General features: G+C 40.7%; 1 protein-coding gene across 2 annotated transcripts in view; it reads left to right on the forward strand.

The window, feature by feature from the left end:
• Positions 1–18,550, forward strand: part of meis2b (Meis homeobox 2b) — a 30,104-nt gene that overhangs the window by 9,544 nt on the left and 2,010 nt on the right. Inside the window, exons 8-12 of one of the 2 annotated variants that reach the window (XM_058089508.1) lie at positions 9,788–9,927; positions 14,004–14,080; positions 16,302–16,360; positions 16,477–16,566; positions 16,718–16,810. In XM_058089508.1, coding sequence (XP_057945491.1) covers positions 9,788–9,927; positions 14,004–14,080; positions 16,302–16,360; positions 16,477–16,566; positions 16,718–16,776 — 425 coding nt within the window. In that variant the 3' untranslated portion in view covers positions 16,777–16,810. Of the gene's footprint in view, positions 1–9,787; positions 9,928–14,003; positions 14,081–16,301; positions 16,361–16,476; positions 16,567–16,717; positions 16,816–18,550 lie in introns of both variants that reach the window. The other variant, XM_058089499.1, reaches the window with a different exon arrangement.

Below are 18,550 nucleotides of genomic sequence, written 5' to 3' on the forward strand. Positions count from 1 at the left end.
CTGAAACAAAACTAGTGCTGTCAAAAGATGAAAACAAAGCGAGAGCGATTAATTAATTATCACTGGTAATTAACTGATCTAATTAATCGCCGCTAAAAATTGCTGAGAAAAGCTCTAGCTATTTTCATTTCAATTCATTACAGATTTATTAGACCAAAAGGTTGATACGTTAAGTTAATATGATTAATATCGCTTAATATGACCGTAACAAATGAAAACAAACAAACCATATCTTAGCCTTGACAAAGCTGATGGCTGTCATATGCAATCATCTCTTGTTTATGGCAGCTAATTGGTTCCATGGAATGTATTTGTAGTTAGAGCATAGAAAACAACCTTCTAAATATGTGTATTGACATAATTAGAGCACTCTAGACATTAAATAACACCCCTATAGTCCCCTATAGTACAGTATATTTGTGTGTACTTCCTTCCTGACACCTAGTGACCAGTGTACAATACTACTATTATCATCACAATGTATTTGAATTATTACTATAACTATTATAAATTTATTGTCATAATATAACTTTCTCCCTGACCTAATTTTCCAAAAATGCCAACTTTTTTGTGTTTTTTGTGTTATTTTGTTTGTGTTTCATAATATTATGACTTTAAAAATAAGTTAATTATACTACTAAAATAATGTTATCTTTCCACATAATATAAAATGAATTTTCTCCTTAGATTAAAAAATGTTCCTTTTAATATTTTGGCCTAATATTTCATGAAATGACAATGACAATTTTTCTTTATTTTAGTTTTTTTAAATTCTATTCTTAGAATGTTCCGTGGGCTAGTAAATGAAATGAAATAATAAATGAATATTAATCAATACATGAAATTCTGCAAATGAAATTGAATAATTGGGGAAGTAACTATTAAAGATAAGTTTCACAAAGTAATTAGCCCATCACTGGATGTCATTAATATTAAACGTGTGCCAATAAAGAAGAGCTGGGGGGCACAGTTTGGACCCCCCAGCGTTGTAGCATGTGAGTGTTTTTCTGGGAATGATCCTTAAATGTTGTACCGCGTACTCCTGCTGCTGTGGAAGTGGTTATTTCGTCTTTGGGTCGGTATTGAAAGTGCGCCATCAATGGCGTCCTATTGAAGACATTTTTTGACGCTGTTTTCTTTCCGTCTTTGTGTCATTTCTGATGTGCTAATTGGAGGCCATGCGGCTTTTATGGCTTGTTTTTGTTTTTCTCCCCTTTGGCTGAGTAAAAATAGAAAGGACTTGAAAGCACCTTTCCAGCCTCTGCCCATCAGGCAGGAGTGGGCAGAACAATGGGAGGATGCTTTGCAAGACAAGAGAAACTCAGAGGATTAAAAGACAATATATTTCCCTTTTTTAAAAGTATCTTTCATACCTGCAACACGTTGGTGGCTTCCTTGTCGCTTATCTGCTCCAAGTTTCACGTGGAGTCAGCTGGAGAAGTGAGAATTAGCTTCTTTCCTTTGGGCTTTTTTTAGACCGCAGTGGGGGAAAACTCAAGGTCCGTGGCCTTTTGACCCGGGAAAGAATACATAGAGGATGGGGGTGCGCCGTGCCCCCCCGTGGGGATGCAAGGACAGAGCATTTCATGGATGAGAACAAAGGGAGAGAGGAGGCCAGGATGATCAGAGTGATGCTTGCTGCAGCAGGCTTGCCTGCACGCTACCTGCAGAGGCTCCCTGGGTCTCTGCTTTAGTTCCTGGCTGGAAGACCGGGAATCAAACACAAGATGAGAATGGAGAAGCTGCACTTCAAGAACACTTCTTCTTTGTCTTTAATGGACGCTGCACTTCAATGGAAGGGTGCGCGATGTTTGAAAGCCACCTGACCGTGTCCACGTGAGGACGGATACGGTGGAACCTCAGCTCGTGTGAGGTCCAGTTAGCGTCTTTTTCGGTTGGCATTTTCGCCGAAATATCGCCTGGATTTGTGGACATTTTCCAGTTAGCTTTCAAGATGGCACACGTCTTTTCGTGGTTTTAATACATCGCATCAGTGCAACTGTCTTCTGTATGTATTTTCATCAGGAAACATCCTTGTTAGCATCCTGTTAGCTTGCACAGAAACAGGAGAGGAAGTCACGCATCTATGATGTCATCAGAGGTAGACTGTGTAGTTCTCTGCTAGCTAGCATAGTTATGCCGCAAGTCTAGGGTAGGGCATCATTTGAATTTGAAGGATTTCAGTTGGGATTCCGGTTCCTGCTGATTCATGATTCCAATGATTTCTGAAGGCAGGATCATAAACGTTTGCGTGGTTTTTGTGTGTGAATTGTTTAACTCATTCGCTACCAAATATCTGCAGTATTTATACATCTTTTATGTTTTTTTTTTTTGCGCTAGAGGCAAAAAGAGGAGATGACGCACCTCCACGATAAAAGAGAGCATGTTTGGTGCAGTTAAGACAGAAAAACGGCCACAAGGCGGCAGAAGTACATTTTATAAGAACTCAGCCTGGACACGCTGTACAGCAACCAGGAAGTGAAAAGGTACAGAGTCTTGTAGCGTTGAAGAGATTACGCATTGAAGGGAAATTCAATGCATTTCCCACAAGCGCCAACACTTTCAATTCAGTTCCAAATTGCCCTCCTTTAATCAGCCAGCCGGCGATGCTGACGACTGTCACTCATGGATGAGTTTCAGCTGCAATAACGCTCGTCTTCTCTCTTCTGTTGTCGTCATTCACTCATAACAAAAGGCCTGATGCTGGGGTGTCCAAAGTGCTGCCCGGTGGCCCTTTGAGGCTGGTGGCTATTTTTGACATTTATTTTTAAGGGTTATTTACCCAAAAATAAGTAAAAAAAAAAAAAAAAAAGAAGAAAAGAAAAAAAAACAAAGGACAAAAATGGAAAACTCAGTAGTAATTTGACAAGAATAATGTCATAATATTAGAAAGTTGTGACAAACAACTGAAATGTAGTTAAAAAAATATATAATATATATATAGAGAAAAAAATATATATAAAATCAAATAATATGGGAATAAAGTTATGGAAGAATTTACAAGAACACATTTCCAAATAGTTAGAAAATGTCAAAAAATGGAGAACATAGCCATCATTTTGTGAGAATGAAGACTATGTATGAAAATATTAAGACAAAAAAGTTGGGTTCTAATAAGAAAAAAGGTGCAATTTTCCAAGAATAAACTTGTAATATTATAAGGAAAAATAATGTCACTTAAGTAGCATAGAATGAAAGATAAAATGAAATGAAATCCATCCATTTTCATACCTCTCATCCACACTAGGGTGGGGGTGCTGGAGCCTATCCCAGCTGTCTTCGGGTGAGAGACGGGGTACACCCTGGACTGGTGGCCAGCCAATCACAGGGCACATATAGACAAACAACCATTCACACTCACATTCATACCTATGGACAATTTGGAGTGGCTAATGAAGCTAGCATGTTTTAGGAATGTGTCATTTGCGTCCATCCTACTTTTCCATGCCGCTGTGGTGGTGAGCGTCTAACCGCAGCACAAAGATGGCAGCCTTGTTGCCTCGTAAGGCGTGTGATACGCCGAGACCTCCTTTGATAGCTCAACCCCCAGGGTGACTGCTGTTGACCACAGCGAGGGGCTGAGGTATCCCAGGAATGTCTGGAAGGGCTCTGGGGGAGGAAGAGGGAGAACCTTCAAATGTCCATCACAAAGAGCGAGATAAAACAAAACACAAAAGAGGCGCATCAAACAAAAGGCGCCTGAAAAAGATGTGCTGGTGTTGGAAAATGTCACGTGAAGAACAGGATGTGTGGATGTTTTTGGTCGGGGAGATGGAATGTCTCATGGTAGGGGTGCTGGCATGCCGGTGACATCATCGTATTATCTCTGCCGCACATGCCATGGAGTGGATGCTCTCAGCAGGAGGGGGGCCGTGAGAGAAGCCTGTCGACACCCAGCTTGGTTACATCGGTAAAAAAAACATATTATTACTTTCAACGTTACGATTTGCTTTTCTCCCCCCCAACTATTTCCACTTTGTTCTTAAATAATCTTTATAAATGGTCTAGTCCTGTCCAGGTGTACCCCACCTCTCACCCAAAGACAGCTGGGATAGGCCCCAGCATACCCAAATGAGGACAAGTGGCATAGAAAAGAGATGGATGGATATTATGGATATTATAACCTTTTCCCCTCGCCTAAATTTCTAAGAATTATATTGTTTCTCATAATATTATGACTTTTTTTTCTTTAATACTAAAATGAATAAATATTTTAATAAATATTTTACCTCATAATATTAAGATTTTGTAATTTTTCATCATTACAATATGACCTTTAAGAAGAAAATGTCTTTATTCTATTCTATATTCTATATTATTATTATATATATTATATATTATTATTATATTATTATTCTTTATTATTATATTCTTTATTCTATTACAGCTTCTTCATTTCTGGTGTTGTTATTTTTTTTCAAATATTTTAACTTCCTTTTAATAAATGTTCCTCTTGAAATTATGACTTTATTCCCATAATAATGTGATGTTTATCTCTATTTAGTATTATTGATTTATTTCTTATTATTATTGTAAACATAATTAATAATTCCATCCCCATATTGTGACATCACCTCATCACTATTTATGCATGATACCATTACCATAATATTACGACTTCATTCATTATAACCACAAATCACAACCTTGTTGTTGTCTAATGACGCCTTTTTTCGTCAATATTTCAACTTTATGCGACTAAAATGATATTATTTTTCCTCATAACGACAACTTTGTTCTCTTAAAATTTTTACATTATTTTTGTAAAATTACTGTAGTTTTTTGTTCAATTGGATCACTACAACGTGATGACAGACACCCCTGTATTCATGAATAAATCAGGCTGATTTTTTAATGATGTTCAACTGGTTGTCTATGATGTAAGCACCAAAATACTCCATTTATAAATAAGGAATCCTACTTTTTCACTTATCACCAATTAAGCGCCATAAACGAGAGTGATTCCAGTTCCTCAGGACTGGGCTGCCATCCCGTGCTCCACTTGATGGTGTTCCTGAGGGGGGGTGGGGGGGCTGTGTGCTGTCACTGATGATGGATCAGGACCTGCTGAGCTCATTAGACAGACCGTGCTGGCTTTGCATCACTGATGCAAATGCTGTGCGGCAATCAGTCCTGCTTCCTGCTCCCCCCCCCCCCCCCCCCCCCCCCCTCCCCCTTTGTCTTATATGCACGCCACATCCACTGGCTGATCTTTACACAACAACAGCATCTGAAATGAGCCAAACACAAACTAATCACTCCCGGATCTGGGATGCCTTCAGCGTTGGGCATGGCAGGCCACAAAGGACAACATGTCTTCTTTTGGAAACGTACAATAAATAAAGTAGAAGGGCTAAGGCTGTACAGACGAGGCATTAATATGCAGGAGTAGTGAAAGAGTTGAGGCGTAAAGGCAAGCGTCTTCATGTTATAGGCTGCTGCTTTTTCTCCATGTTTTTCTTCTTGGCCCGGGGGCTATACTTCAGCCATCCCTGCGGTAATGCCCACCCCTCCACTTCCACCCTCCAGTGTCGCGCGTGCAGACCCTGGCAGGCAGGGTGGAGTGGATGGGGGGGTGGGAGAGGCGGGGGGGTGAGAGCGGGGGCACGGCAGAACGGCAAGGGTGTACGACTTTGAGACTGCAGCGTCACACCGCCTAGATTGGCTGAGTTGCCGGGGAGCAGTCAGATGCGATTAGCGTAGCAGAAGATGTGCCCTGCGGCGTTCCCCTCTGCAGCACAAGAAAGCAGGATGAGGCCGGCGCGGAGGAGGTGGACCAGGGTGAGCTGGGGAGGGGGTGCGACATGCCGTACGCACCATTAATTAGTCTGAGCCCGGCCTTCTTTCTTTACTTTTTAGCCACACTGACCTTATTTACTGGAGATGATCAAAGTACCGCTAACACGCGTACTGAATAAGTATTTCATCTCCTGCATGCTGATTTTATATATGAGGAAGACATCTTTTTAGGATGATGAAGGAATTGGTCCCAGATCAGGGGTGTCCTAACTTTTTCCAGTGAGGGCCACCTCATGAAAAATGAAAGGATGCACTTTGCCACTTTGATATTCTGTAAGGGAACACTTTTTGCTATTTTTTTTTTTACATTTTTCAAATATTTCAGCATTCTTCTCAAATCATTTCCTTTTCATAATTTTTATTATGACATTATCACATATTTTGACTTTATACTTTAGATGTCTGATAATTATTGGTGCCGATAATTATTGGCCCGATATCAGCATTAAAATGCGGTGCCAGAATTTTTTCCTGATAATGAAAAATTGCTGTATGCAAGACATACGTGTTCATTCTGCCACAGGAAATACGTCATGTTACACATATTGATATCGGTTTGGCTGATATCGGAAATCGAGAATTGGTCAATATTTTTTCAGCAAAAAAGCGAATATGTGACATCCCTACTTTATACATATAATATTCTAACTAATATGTGACATCCCTACTCTATACATATAATATTCTAACTTATATGTGACATCTCTACTTTATACATATAATATTCTAGCTTATATGTGACATCTCTACTTTACACATACATATAATATTCTAACTTATATGTGACATTCCTACTTTATACATATAATATTCTAACTTATGTATATGTGACACCTCTACTTTATACATATAATATTCTAACTTATATGTGACATCCCTACTTTATAGCTATAATATTCTAACTTCTTCCCTACCCTGATTTTACAAAAATGTTTTGTTTTTTTTCTTACCATGAATTTTCACTTAATTTATTACGTTTGCCCAAGGTCACAAATGCCATACGCACGATGGCACGATAGTCCGAGTCCCACAAGTCCACCTTAAAGTTTTCTAAAGTTTTCTGCAATTTCAAGATTTCAAAAGTAATAACTTTATGTTACAGGCATTCCCTTTGGCAACTATGAAAAGGTTGGGTACTTATTTGACCTGTGGAGGGGGTGGGCTAAGGAAGGGCTAGACATGGCCACAGGGCACATATAGACAAACAACCATTCACACTCACATTCATACCTATGGACAATTTGGAGTGGCCAATGAACCTAGCATGTTTTTGGAATGTGGGAGGAAACCGGAGTCATAATATTATGACTTTGATATTTATATTCTTGTAAAATTATGACTTTTTCTTGTACAACTTTTTCTCTTAATATTTTCACTTTATGGTGCACGGTGGAGAGTGGTTAGCACGCTGGCCACAGAGCTAGGAGACCTGGGTTCTATTCCCCCCTCTAGGTTAATTGGTTGATTGTCAACCAGCTCCTCCATTGTCCTTCTGGGCTGCTTCCTCATCCATATCTCGTATTCCATCCACACGCAAATTAGTCTTCATGCTCTTGTAGACAATTCCAGGACTTGTGTAGGACTACAGCTCTTTGGTCTTGCCCATGGTGGTAAAGTAGGAATGGAAGCAACCGTTTTTGTATATACATAGTATCCTATATAGTATACAGGCCACCAGACGGATTCTTAGGGGTTAGTACTGTATTTTCCGGACTATAAGTTGCACTTTTTTTTATAGGTTGGCAGTTCCTGCGACTTATACTCCAGAGCGACTTATAAATGAAAAAACTGTTTATGTTACATAAACACTGGACACCTTTTCTCTTCATGTTTATTTTTGGTGTAGCTGAATAAGCATTGTGTTAGCATATATTACACCTATTCAGCCTGTTCTCTATTCTTTTATTGTTAGAACTTGCCTTCCAAGAGGACGTAATGTATGTTTTGGTCAAGTAGTTTGTAAAACAAATTAGCCTCATAAAATGCGACTTATACTCCATTTCGACTTATGTATGTTTTTTCTACCTAATTATGCATTTTTGGCCTTGTGCCATTTATACTCCGGAGCGACTTATAGTCCAGAAAATACAGTAATATAAAATATTACACATAGAAATGATTCCGTAGGAGTATTTGCCCTGAAAGAAGTAGCTAATCAAATTGTAAACCAATCAGGCGAAAGTGAAAACTAAAGGACGGGAGAAGTGTCTTCAGCTGGACAACATCCTCCAAACTCCCACAGCCCCCCCCACACACACACATCCTTTTTAATGTCAATATTCATCACCTGCAATATTTATTCATGAATACGACTCACAAAGATGCGCTTGATTGATGCGTCCCTAAAAACAAAAAGACATGCTCAGGCAAATCTTAAGAAAAGTAGGCTTTCTGTCCCGCCTGGGGGAGGAGTCTCTCAGATGCATTATTCACATGCCCTCTAGGCAGGCTTTCAAGGCTTCTCTGCCCCGAGGGCGAGGAAAAATAACCACCACTGTTAAAAGTAAATCATCTCGGCTGATGCACAATTAATGGCAGAGCTTGTGCTGCGAGACGGAGCCTTAGCGGGCGGGGCCGCAAATCTCTGCTTGAAAGGAAGCCGGCCGCCTTGATCCCGGCCAACTTTCTTCTTAAATCAAACAAGGATGCTGCTAATGGCGGCGTGCACACGCATGCATGCCACATCTCGTATGTGATGTTGGGCTCGGGGGTGGGGGACGGCCTTTGTTGTGTCACCCTGGGGTCCGTACGGCGGTGTTAAGGTGACGCTTCCTTTATTTTGGCGACAGAAGGGAAGAAAATATCAAACATAATTGTTGTTTTTTTTTTATGATACATGCGAAACTTTGATGTCATTTGTAAAAGACATCATTTACACCTTTTTATTCTTGAAAGTATATTCTTTGCAGTTTTTTTCTATAATATTATGACTTTTTCTTGTAAAATTAGTAAAAAAAAATGTTTGTATTGAAGTAAGTTTGTTTTATTTTGGGGAAATATACAGCTTTTATTTTCATTTTTTCATTCATTTTCTGCCGCTTTTCCTCACAAGGGTTGTGGGGGGTGCTGGAGCCTATCCCAGCTGTCTTCGGGCGAGAGGCGGGGTACACTCTGGACTGGTGGCGCCAATCACAGGTCACATATAGACAAACAACCATTCACACTCACATTCATACCTATGGACAATTTGGAGTGGCCAATTAACCTAGCATGTTTTTGGAATGTGGGAGGAAACCGGAGTACCCGGAGAAAACCCACGCATGCACGGGGAGAACATGCAAACTCCACACAGAGATGGCTGAGGATGGAGTTGAACGCGGGTTTCCTAGCTGTGAGGTCTGCGCGCTAACCACTCCTCCACCGCGCAGCCTTTTTATTTTTATATTAAGGATTTTTTATTTACTTTTTTCTCCTATTTTGTATGAGCAACCATATCTGTTCTTTCATTTCAATATTTTCCTCATAGAAACAGAGCTTATTTGATCATAAAATGACATTCATTGTGTAGGATTGCTAGTTATTTCTGGTAAATGTGCAGCTTTTTGTCGTATTTTGTTTGTTTCTTTCTTGTTACATGACCCTATCATAAGTATATGATGATATCCGGATGATACTTCATCCACGGGCCAGACTTTGTGTTGGATGAGCGTTGTTCCAAGTGGAGGTCACACGTGAATAACACGCCATGCATGAGTATGACTCCATTTCCCTCCTGCAGTCATGATTTCATGTCAAGTGAGTGAGTGAGATTTAGTTAATAGCTCTCAGTCTTACTGAACTCACACACCACAAACTCCTCATTATCCACCACCCCCCCCCTGCAAAAAGAGGTGAAGGATCTTGTGATGCCGTGCCACCCAAGAGTCGAGTTTCACCCTGGATGCCTTGTCTGCCACACAAGGATTTTACACTCCCAATTATTATACAATTCACAATGTACACAACAAATAATACAAATGTACTATGTACTATGTTTTTGGTACTTTAGGAGACGGCCTGGACAACAGCTTAGCATCACCGGGTACAGGAGATGAAGATGACCAAGACAAGAAGAGGCAGAAAAAGCGAGGCATCTTCCCCAAAGTGGCTACAAACATCATGAGAGCGTGGCTATTCCAGCATCTTACGGTAAGAGAAGCCACCCACGCCGCCCATCTTGGTAGAAACCATCCTTCTTGGAGCAGGAAGCAGAACACACAATGTTTGGTACCTGAGAACTGCTCTGTAATGTCATGTGACTGGTGCATCTTACTAGTTTTCTCTTTTTTTATGTTTCCTTAAAACTCATCCTACCAAAATACCCACACAATATTTATCTTTTTATTTGATAATTAAGCACTAAAAAATAATTTTACTCTGCAGTTTTGTTTGGAAAGCACATGGTCAGAGCTCACATAGTAATAGGTTAATATTCTGCATTATACGTTGGTCGTGTATTGCCTGTTTTAATCCACCTATTGCGTGCTGTGTGTGTAGTTCTTTTGACACCATGAGTAGGAATTGTGTGTGACTTTGTGGCGCTCCGCAATTCGTAGCTAATATGGTATACCTCACACTACACTTGAGTATCATGTGTGTGACATGGTGGCACTAAAGATGGGTCTTCCACTGGTTCTTGGTTAGACTTGGAAATGCCACCCAAGTGTTGGGATTGTCTGCATCGATTTCATTCCACGGTGTGACTGGAGCTTCTGGATTGGTTTACATCACAACAAGAATGAAGAGACCGAGTGATTGTTGAAAAATCGAAAGCGATTCATCAACTGAATATTGAACCAGCAAGCATGAGGTCAAACTTTTAGTTTGGAGAGAATCTGTATCGCGAGAACAAGCTAGCCAAAAGCCAATGAGATTGTGAGCTTGCTGCATTGCTGTTGTGAATGATAATACAGTAATATGGAAATGGAAGGGCATGATCGGAACCAAAGTATCGCTGTGCAATGTTGGCTTGATGCCGGATTGAAAGCTGCATAAACCCCTCCAAGAGGCAACGGCGGATGGGATATATATATTATTATACAATAATAATATATTATTATATATTAATAATATATATTATTATTTATTATTATTTATTATTATTATAACAGTTTCCCAATCGGCCATCTCTGTGTAGAGTTTGCATGTTCTCCCCGTGCATGCGTGGGTTTTCTCCGGGTACTCCGGTTTCCTCCCACATTCCAAAAACATGCTAGGTTAATTGGCCACTCCAAATTGTCCGTAGGTATGAATGTGAGTGTGAATGGTTGTTTGTCTATATGTGCCCTGTGATTGGCTGGCCACCAGGCAAGGGGTACCCCGCTGGGATAGGCTCCAGCATACCCTTGTGAGGATAAGCGGCATAGAAAATAGATGGATGGTTGATTTATTTGGTCTCTACTTTGTCCAGCTGTTCCCGGTAGATCCCAAGTTGTTCCCAGGTCGTTGAAAGTGAAAAGTTGTGGGTCTTCCCTGAGGCCTTCTGCCAGTCGGACGTGCCCTGAAGACCTCCTTAGGGAGGCATCTCAGTCGGCCTCCTGACCAGATACCTCATCACCTAACCACCTCATCTGGCTCCTGTCAAGGAGAGAGCAACAGTTTTATTCTGAGTTTCGGTATTTTGTCCTTTCAGTCACTTCACCTGCATTGTTTTGGGATTCAGATAAATAAAAAAACTTTACATCTCGTACATCATCTCGTCCTGTCAGTGGGGTGTCTTGTGGCACACCCCACCTCTGACCTTGTCCTACACCAATAAAGTAGTAATATTATGTGAAAAGTTGCTTTGGGTTCCCTTGCCGTTCCAAAAAAACATGAGGCGCCGACTGAAGCGTGATGATGCTTTGCACATGCAGGAGAAGCAGCAGCAGTGTAGAAGTTCCCACTAGGAGCACTGGAGCTTTTGTCCAAGGTCTCAAAGGCGGCGTGTTTTTCTTGTGTGTCATAGCTCCAACTTGTTTCCTTCCAAAAAGCTCCGGTACCCGAGTAATCCCCTCATTTGTAAAGCCCAGCGTTAGATGAAAGCCAGGATCATTGAATTATCCCCTCTATGTCCCCCATCCTCTTTCAGGCCTAATTTGTTGTTTGCTGCGGCAGGATGTGCCAATGAAGAGTTGCAAGTTGGAGACCGCGTTGTGTGAAAGCCTTTTGCAACACCATCAAGCATTCATCGACGGTGCAGCTCTGAAAGGAGTCGGGTGATGTTTTGTCAGACGTTGCGGTGTGAGGCCTGCGCTTGCAAGGCCCGTTTGGGTCTGGAGGGGGGGGCGCCGTGTCGCACCCTTGTGCTTTTGTGGCCCGTTCTGAAAGATCCCAATGGAGAATGCAGCTGGAAAGGTTTCACTTCTTTAGATTCTTCATCTTCGCTTTGCTAGAAGGGTCGCTTTTCCAAACAAGCTCACATTTGGTAACCTTCAGACGGGAATGATAAACTTTCAATGCTGGATTCCACAGACTGCATCACACTTCACGGAAAAATGAACATTTGTTTGTGGATTCAGGTGTCACCATCTTCGTTACAGACACACAATTACATCTCCACCAGGGCCGTCCACACTTTGGACACCGAGGGCCGCATTTTAGAAAATCACTGTTACATTTACAGAGGCATTTTTTATATAAAAAAAAACAGCCTGCATCTTTGCTTTGTTATCATTGTATTATTATTATTATTATCATCTCCTTGCATGACACCTTTTTACTGTTTTAAAAAATATTTACTTGCAATTGAAATATAATTTTACCCAATGTTAATTTTGCAAAAATTACAACCTATTTTTTTGTTTTGTTTGTTTATCACATTACTTTTCGACATTATTTTTTAAACTGTGTATGCAATACTTTCATATTGATTTTGCATCTTTATTTTTGTCAAATTACAGCTCTTCTTTTCATGTTTTTACTGTAACATTTTCAGAATGTGCCCTGGGCCCTTAAGAAAACAGCCAAGGGCTGTAAATGGCCCTCGGGCCGCACTTTGTGTACTTACATACATTATTTTCTAGATTTTTTTCCAGTATTTTCTCCTCTTCTCAGTGGTGTATCTTCACAAAATTGTAGATTGTTCCATAGTGTGAATATCCCCAGTTATTTTTTCTCATTCAACAATTGTTGGAGGCTCTTTCACAACCGTTTTTTTAGTTATTACCTTCTTACTTCCAAAACCTGTCAGAATTTTAAGAATATTGACAAAAAGTCAGAATTTTATGAGAATAACGTTGTAATCTTGAGGAAAAATAATGTTTTAGCACTTGAAATATTAAAAAAATATATTTTTTGGAAGTCGTAATGTTATGAAAAATAAACTAAATGAACCATAAAGTTGTAATTTATGCAAAATGAGGTTGCGGAAAATTTTATGAGAATAAAGTAAAAATATTCTGTGAATAAAGTCATAAAATGTATAAATAGCTGGTAAAAAAAACACAGCAGAATTGGAAAAAGGAGTTTTAATTTTACTATTCTGTATTCTAAGGAGGAAAAAAAATCACAATTTTATGAGAACAAAGTTGTAATATTAAGAAAAAATATATTTAAAATAATTGTATAAAATTATATTGACAATAAGTTGCATAGAGTTGAAATTTTAAGGAAAAAATAACTGCAATTTTACAGTTAGAAACAGAAAAAACTGGGAAACATTGATACTTCACCTCTTCAGCATTCATACACATTTCTACACAAATTGACTTCCCCAGTTGTTATTACTGTAGAGGCGAGAGTGTGTGTGTGTGATTGTGTGTGTGTGTGTGTGTGTCTCAAAAGAAGTTGAAAATGATAATGAAGTGTTTGGAAGCTCATCCTTCACTGATGAGCACGGAAAGCAGCTGAGGGTCTGACAGCAGCAGAATGGCGACTGGCCCACCACCCTGGTCCCAGAGCTCAGGTCACCTCTGTCTGCCATCTGCCGCCCTCCTCCCTCTCTCTCTCACACACACACACACACACACACGCGGTGTCGGCCAGGGGAAAGGTGGTTGGAGTGCGCTAGGGAGGGGTAGAAGGTTGACGGGGGTTCTGGCCTCACCAGGGCCCCAGACAAAAGGCGCTATTGTGCCTCCTTACATCCCACCCGCTCGTTTGTCAAGCAATGTCAAATACTGTCACACAAAGCCACGCGCTCGCAGACCAAAGTGTTCACCAGGCCAAACATGGGTCAGACGCAGCGCAATGACCTGTAATGTCAAAAGTCCAATTATTTATTGCACCTTTCTTTTCCCCCACAGCACCCATACCCCTCAGAGGAACAGAAGAAACAACTCGCACAAGACACGGGCCTCACCATCCTCCAAGTCAACAACTGGTACGTTGCCCTCAAACACACACATTGGAATCTGGGAGGAAAGCAGAGTACCTGGAGAAACCCATACAGAGAACATGCCAACTCCACACAGGAATCGAACCCGGGTATCCTAGCAGTGCGGCCTGCGCGCTGACCACCCACCTACCATGCAACCCAATCTGGATGTTTTTTAATGAACGAAACTATGAACAAGTGGACAGAAATGCATCATGAATGCAGCATCAATGATGCAGCGCTACATTGCAGCACAGCATGAGATGCTCTAATCCAGACGTCAATGCACATGCGGGACGTGTTGATGAAAGAATATCGGGAAAACACTTTGTCAAGTTATAGCCGGCGGCGACGAGGCTAAACCCAAATCAATACATTTTTTTTGAAGATATGTTACAAGCTTCTAACACACCAGATTGTGAGAGGAAGGAAGACGGAGATTATTAGTCAGGTCCCCCGAGACACTGCAGCCTTTTCCAGGCTTTTTTAGAGACCGACTGCACACAGCTTGCACAGCATCGGGAAAACTATGGAAAAAATAGTCATGAAAAAAAAAAGTTTTAGTTGATGTCATGTGGGCATACTATATATTTCTTCACTTTTTTGTTTATTTATCTTATTAACATTAACATTTTTTTTTAATGTAGTATTTCTATTTATACTTTTACTCCCTCACCACTTTGCATAAATGAAGCATTTCCAGTCCTAAAAATGGCTAAATAAAGTAAAATAGAAATATAAGGTTTTCCTAATATGCATTCAAGGACGTTGTGTCGTATTCTACACTGGCCACTATGTGTCAGTAATGTTGCATTGATAAGACAATAGCCACCAGAGGAAGTGCTGTAACTGTACACAAACATTATTCAGTATTATTAACATATTTGTTTTATTTTGTCTTATTAAGTCTATCATAGTCGATTGGGTAATGTGTACAGGTGATAGCCGGAGGGTTGTAAATAATGTTAAAAAACGTGTTGAGAAGATTGCGAGCAGGCTTTTTTTAATGTTCGAACTACAAACATATTCTATTTATTAATAAGGAATCCTATTTCACTGATCAATAGCCACGTTTACATGAGGAGTTTTTCTCTTTCCGAATGGAATCTTTCCGAATGGCCTTTCCGAAAGCAATGGTATACATGGAAAGGAAGATTCCAATCGCGTGTCTACATGCGCCGCTATAATCAACCAGAATAGTCAATGGGGCATGCCCAGTAAAACGTAAACACCAACATCACGTGATACCGACTTCCTCCAGTTTTTCTTCCACTTGTTGGAATAACTCCGTATTGCCCGTTTTTCCTTCATCCAGTCTTGAAATTTAGTTTGAATCAAAAACAAACTTTCCGTAGCAGTCCAGTGTCGATTGCTCGTCTCCATTTTTTTAAATGGAAGAACATCTGGAGCTGCGTGTTACGTCATATCTCAGCATTCGCTGAAAGAACGCACCCGGGAACAGGAAAAGATAAAGTTCAATCTTGCTAATATTTTATAATTAAGCTTGGCACATGTTTTATATAGATATGTATTTTCTTTTTGAATAAAAGTGGACTTGTGAATGGCGTATAGAAGGGTTTAGATTCTGTTCCACAGATGGCGCTAATGCACACGAAAGCTGCTTGCCAACCGCCAATAAACAACAGAAGAAGAAAAACACCACGAAGAAGAACGCAGTCTGACAACTTTCCGTTTGAGCGGGTACAAGATACCTCAATCGGATTGGGGAAAGGAATATTCCACCCCTGGGAATCCCATTATATATTCATTCGGATTGGCACTTTTCTTTGGGAATGAGGTGTATACAAAGGTTACATTTTTCCGTTTGAGCAAATAAATGGAATGAAATTGGAATATTTGGGTCCATGTATACGTGGCGACTGATTCACTGATCATGGTCAGATCTGGAAGGGATTTATTATGATTTAAGTGCATTATCACACACAAAACACACAAGATTCTTTAGTTGGCTTGAGTATCATCAAGTCTACAACCTGCTTATTTACTGTATAGACCAGGGGTGGGCAAACTACGGCCTGGGGCCACATCTGGCCCGCCAAGTGTTTAAGTCTGGCCTGGTAGTTGCTTCCACAGTATTGCATACAAGCTGGGAACATGACTTGGAAGTAGTCAGGGTCACTTTGGGACAAACGTTTGATGGTTGAAGGAGCTTTTTTGTAGGCACCGGAAGGATCTCCATGATGTGGATGTGCTTTGTCTTTTCCAGGTTCATCAATGCAAGGAGGAGAATAGTTCAGCCAATGATTGACCAGTCCAACAGAGCAGGTAAGCCATGAAGTAGTGCTCATCTTAGCAGTCGGATGGAGAACATGAGTTTATTATCAGATGGGTTGTACTCGTATTCCCTTTGACGATGGTTCTATTCTCTGTCCCGCCTTCAGTGAGTCAGGGTACAGCTTACAGTCCAGACGGCCAACCAATGGGAGGCTTCGTGCTGGACGGGCAGCAGCACATGGGTCTCCGACCTGGAGGTCAGCAATATTACTACAAAATATCTTAAGATCTAAAAGTGCAATATTCTCTGTCTATATTTATATTAAGGTCATGTCAATTGTTGTTTTAATGGTGGACCCCAAACACAACAAGTAGGTTGTTTAACTTGACTTCCTGTCCTGGTTGCAGGACCAATGGGAGGCATGGGCATGAACATGGGCATGGATGGCCAGTGGCACTACATGTAACCCCGCCCCCATTCACACCAGCACCAACAACAGGGTAAAGTACGTACTACACACTTTCACTTTATTACCATTTCTAGGGTATCCTGGCTTACCCCCGGGGGGTAAAAATCTAGTACATCTGGGAAATTCTTTACCAGGAATATTCTTCCCATTTGTAGGGTGTCCTGGGTTTTTAGGGGATTCAATTTGGTAGCACATCTGGGAAATTCTTTACCAGGAATATTCTTCCCATGTGTATGGTATCCTGGGTTTTTAGCTGGTAAAAATGTTGTAGTACATCTGGGAAATTCTTTACCAGGAATATTCTTCCCATTTGTAGTGTATCCTGGGTTTTTAGGGGGTAAAATGTTGTAGTACATCTGGGGTATCGTAGGGTATCCTGGGTTTTTAGCTGGTAAAAATGTTGTAGTACATCTGGGAAATTCTTTACCAGGAATATTCTTCCCATTTGTAGTGTATCCTGGGTTTTTAGGGGGTAAAATGTTGTAGTACATCTGGGGTATTGTAGGGTATCCTGGCTTTTTAGGGGGTAAAAATGTTGTAGTACATCTGGGAAATTCTTTACCAGGAATATTCTTCCCATTTGTATGGTATCCTGGGTTTTTAGCTGGTAAAAATGTTGTAGTACATCTGGGAAATTCTTTACCAGGAATATTCTTCCCATTTGTAGGGTATCCTGGGTTTTTAACTGGTAAAAATGTTGTAGTACATCTGGGAAATTCTTTACCAGGAATATTCTTCCCATTTGTAGTGTATCCTGGGTTTTTAGGGGGTAAAATGTTGTAGTATATCTGGGGTATCGTAGGGTATCCTGGGTTTTTAGGGGGTAAAAATGTTGTAGTACATTTGGGAAATTCTTTACCAGGAATATTCTTCCCATTTGTAGGGTATCCTGGGTTTTGGGGAGGTAAAATGTTGTAGTACATCTGGGAAATTCTTTACCAGGAATATTTTTCCCATTTGTAGGGTATCCTGGGTTTTGGGGAGGTAAAAATGTAGTACAGCTGTGAAATTCTTTACCAGGAATATTCTTCCCATTTATAGCACATCCAGGATGTTGGTCATGTGTTGCACCAACACAAGCACAAAGATGGTGACCATGGTTTTCCACTAACAATTTTCCACATTCCCAAAATTCCCACTTTAGCCCGAACTTGTGTGGTTGCTGAAAGTGGTGTTCAGTGTGCCTTCCTTCCCTTTCTATCTTCTTCCATTCCTCCATCTTTTGTCACCCTGCAATGTGATGAAGAATCCTCCTCCTCCTCCTCCCACTGTTGACAGTTTTCATATGAAGACATATCGCCAGCCGGAGGCGTCCGAGCAGGGAGGGTTTTATTTAACAGGCCCACTCCAGTGGCGTAATGACACTTAGCTTGATTAATGAGCTCTTTATATGGAAATGGGAGACGCATTTGTTTCATTTTTTCCATCCAATGGAGCCAACGCAGCCGCGTCTGATCATTCCCCCTACGATGCTAACCACGTCTAAACGCCACCGTCATTACGGGACGAGAATAAGGATGCGCCTTTTGGAGCTGAATAAATGTTGTATATATTTATCCGCTGGTTAATGGTGGGCGGTGCTTGTTGTTCAATGAGGCCTGCAGGTTTGATCTCCCCTAATTTCATCTGCAGTGGAAGCATATGCTGGCTGCAGCACGACATAAAACACAAACCATCACATTTAAGCAGCATGGAAGATCTTTAATCAAGGCTGTAAAATACGCTGGGAAAAGCTACTGAATTCAAAAATAACTCATAGCAAAACATTGAA

This window comes from Doryrhamphus excisus, chromosome 1 (assembly GCF_030265055.1).
Source record: "Doryrhamphus excisus isolate RoL2022-K1 chromosome 1, RoL_Dexc_1.0, whole genome shotgun sequence".
NCBI lineage: Eukaryota > Metazoa > Chordata > Actinopteri > Syngnathiformes > Syngnathidae > Doryrhamphus > Doryrhamphus excisus.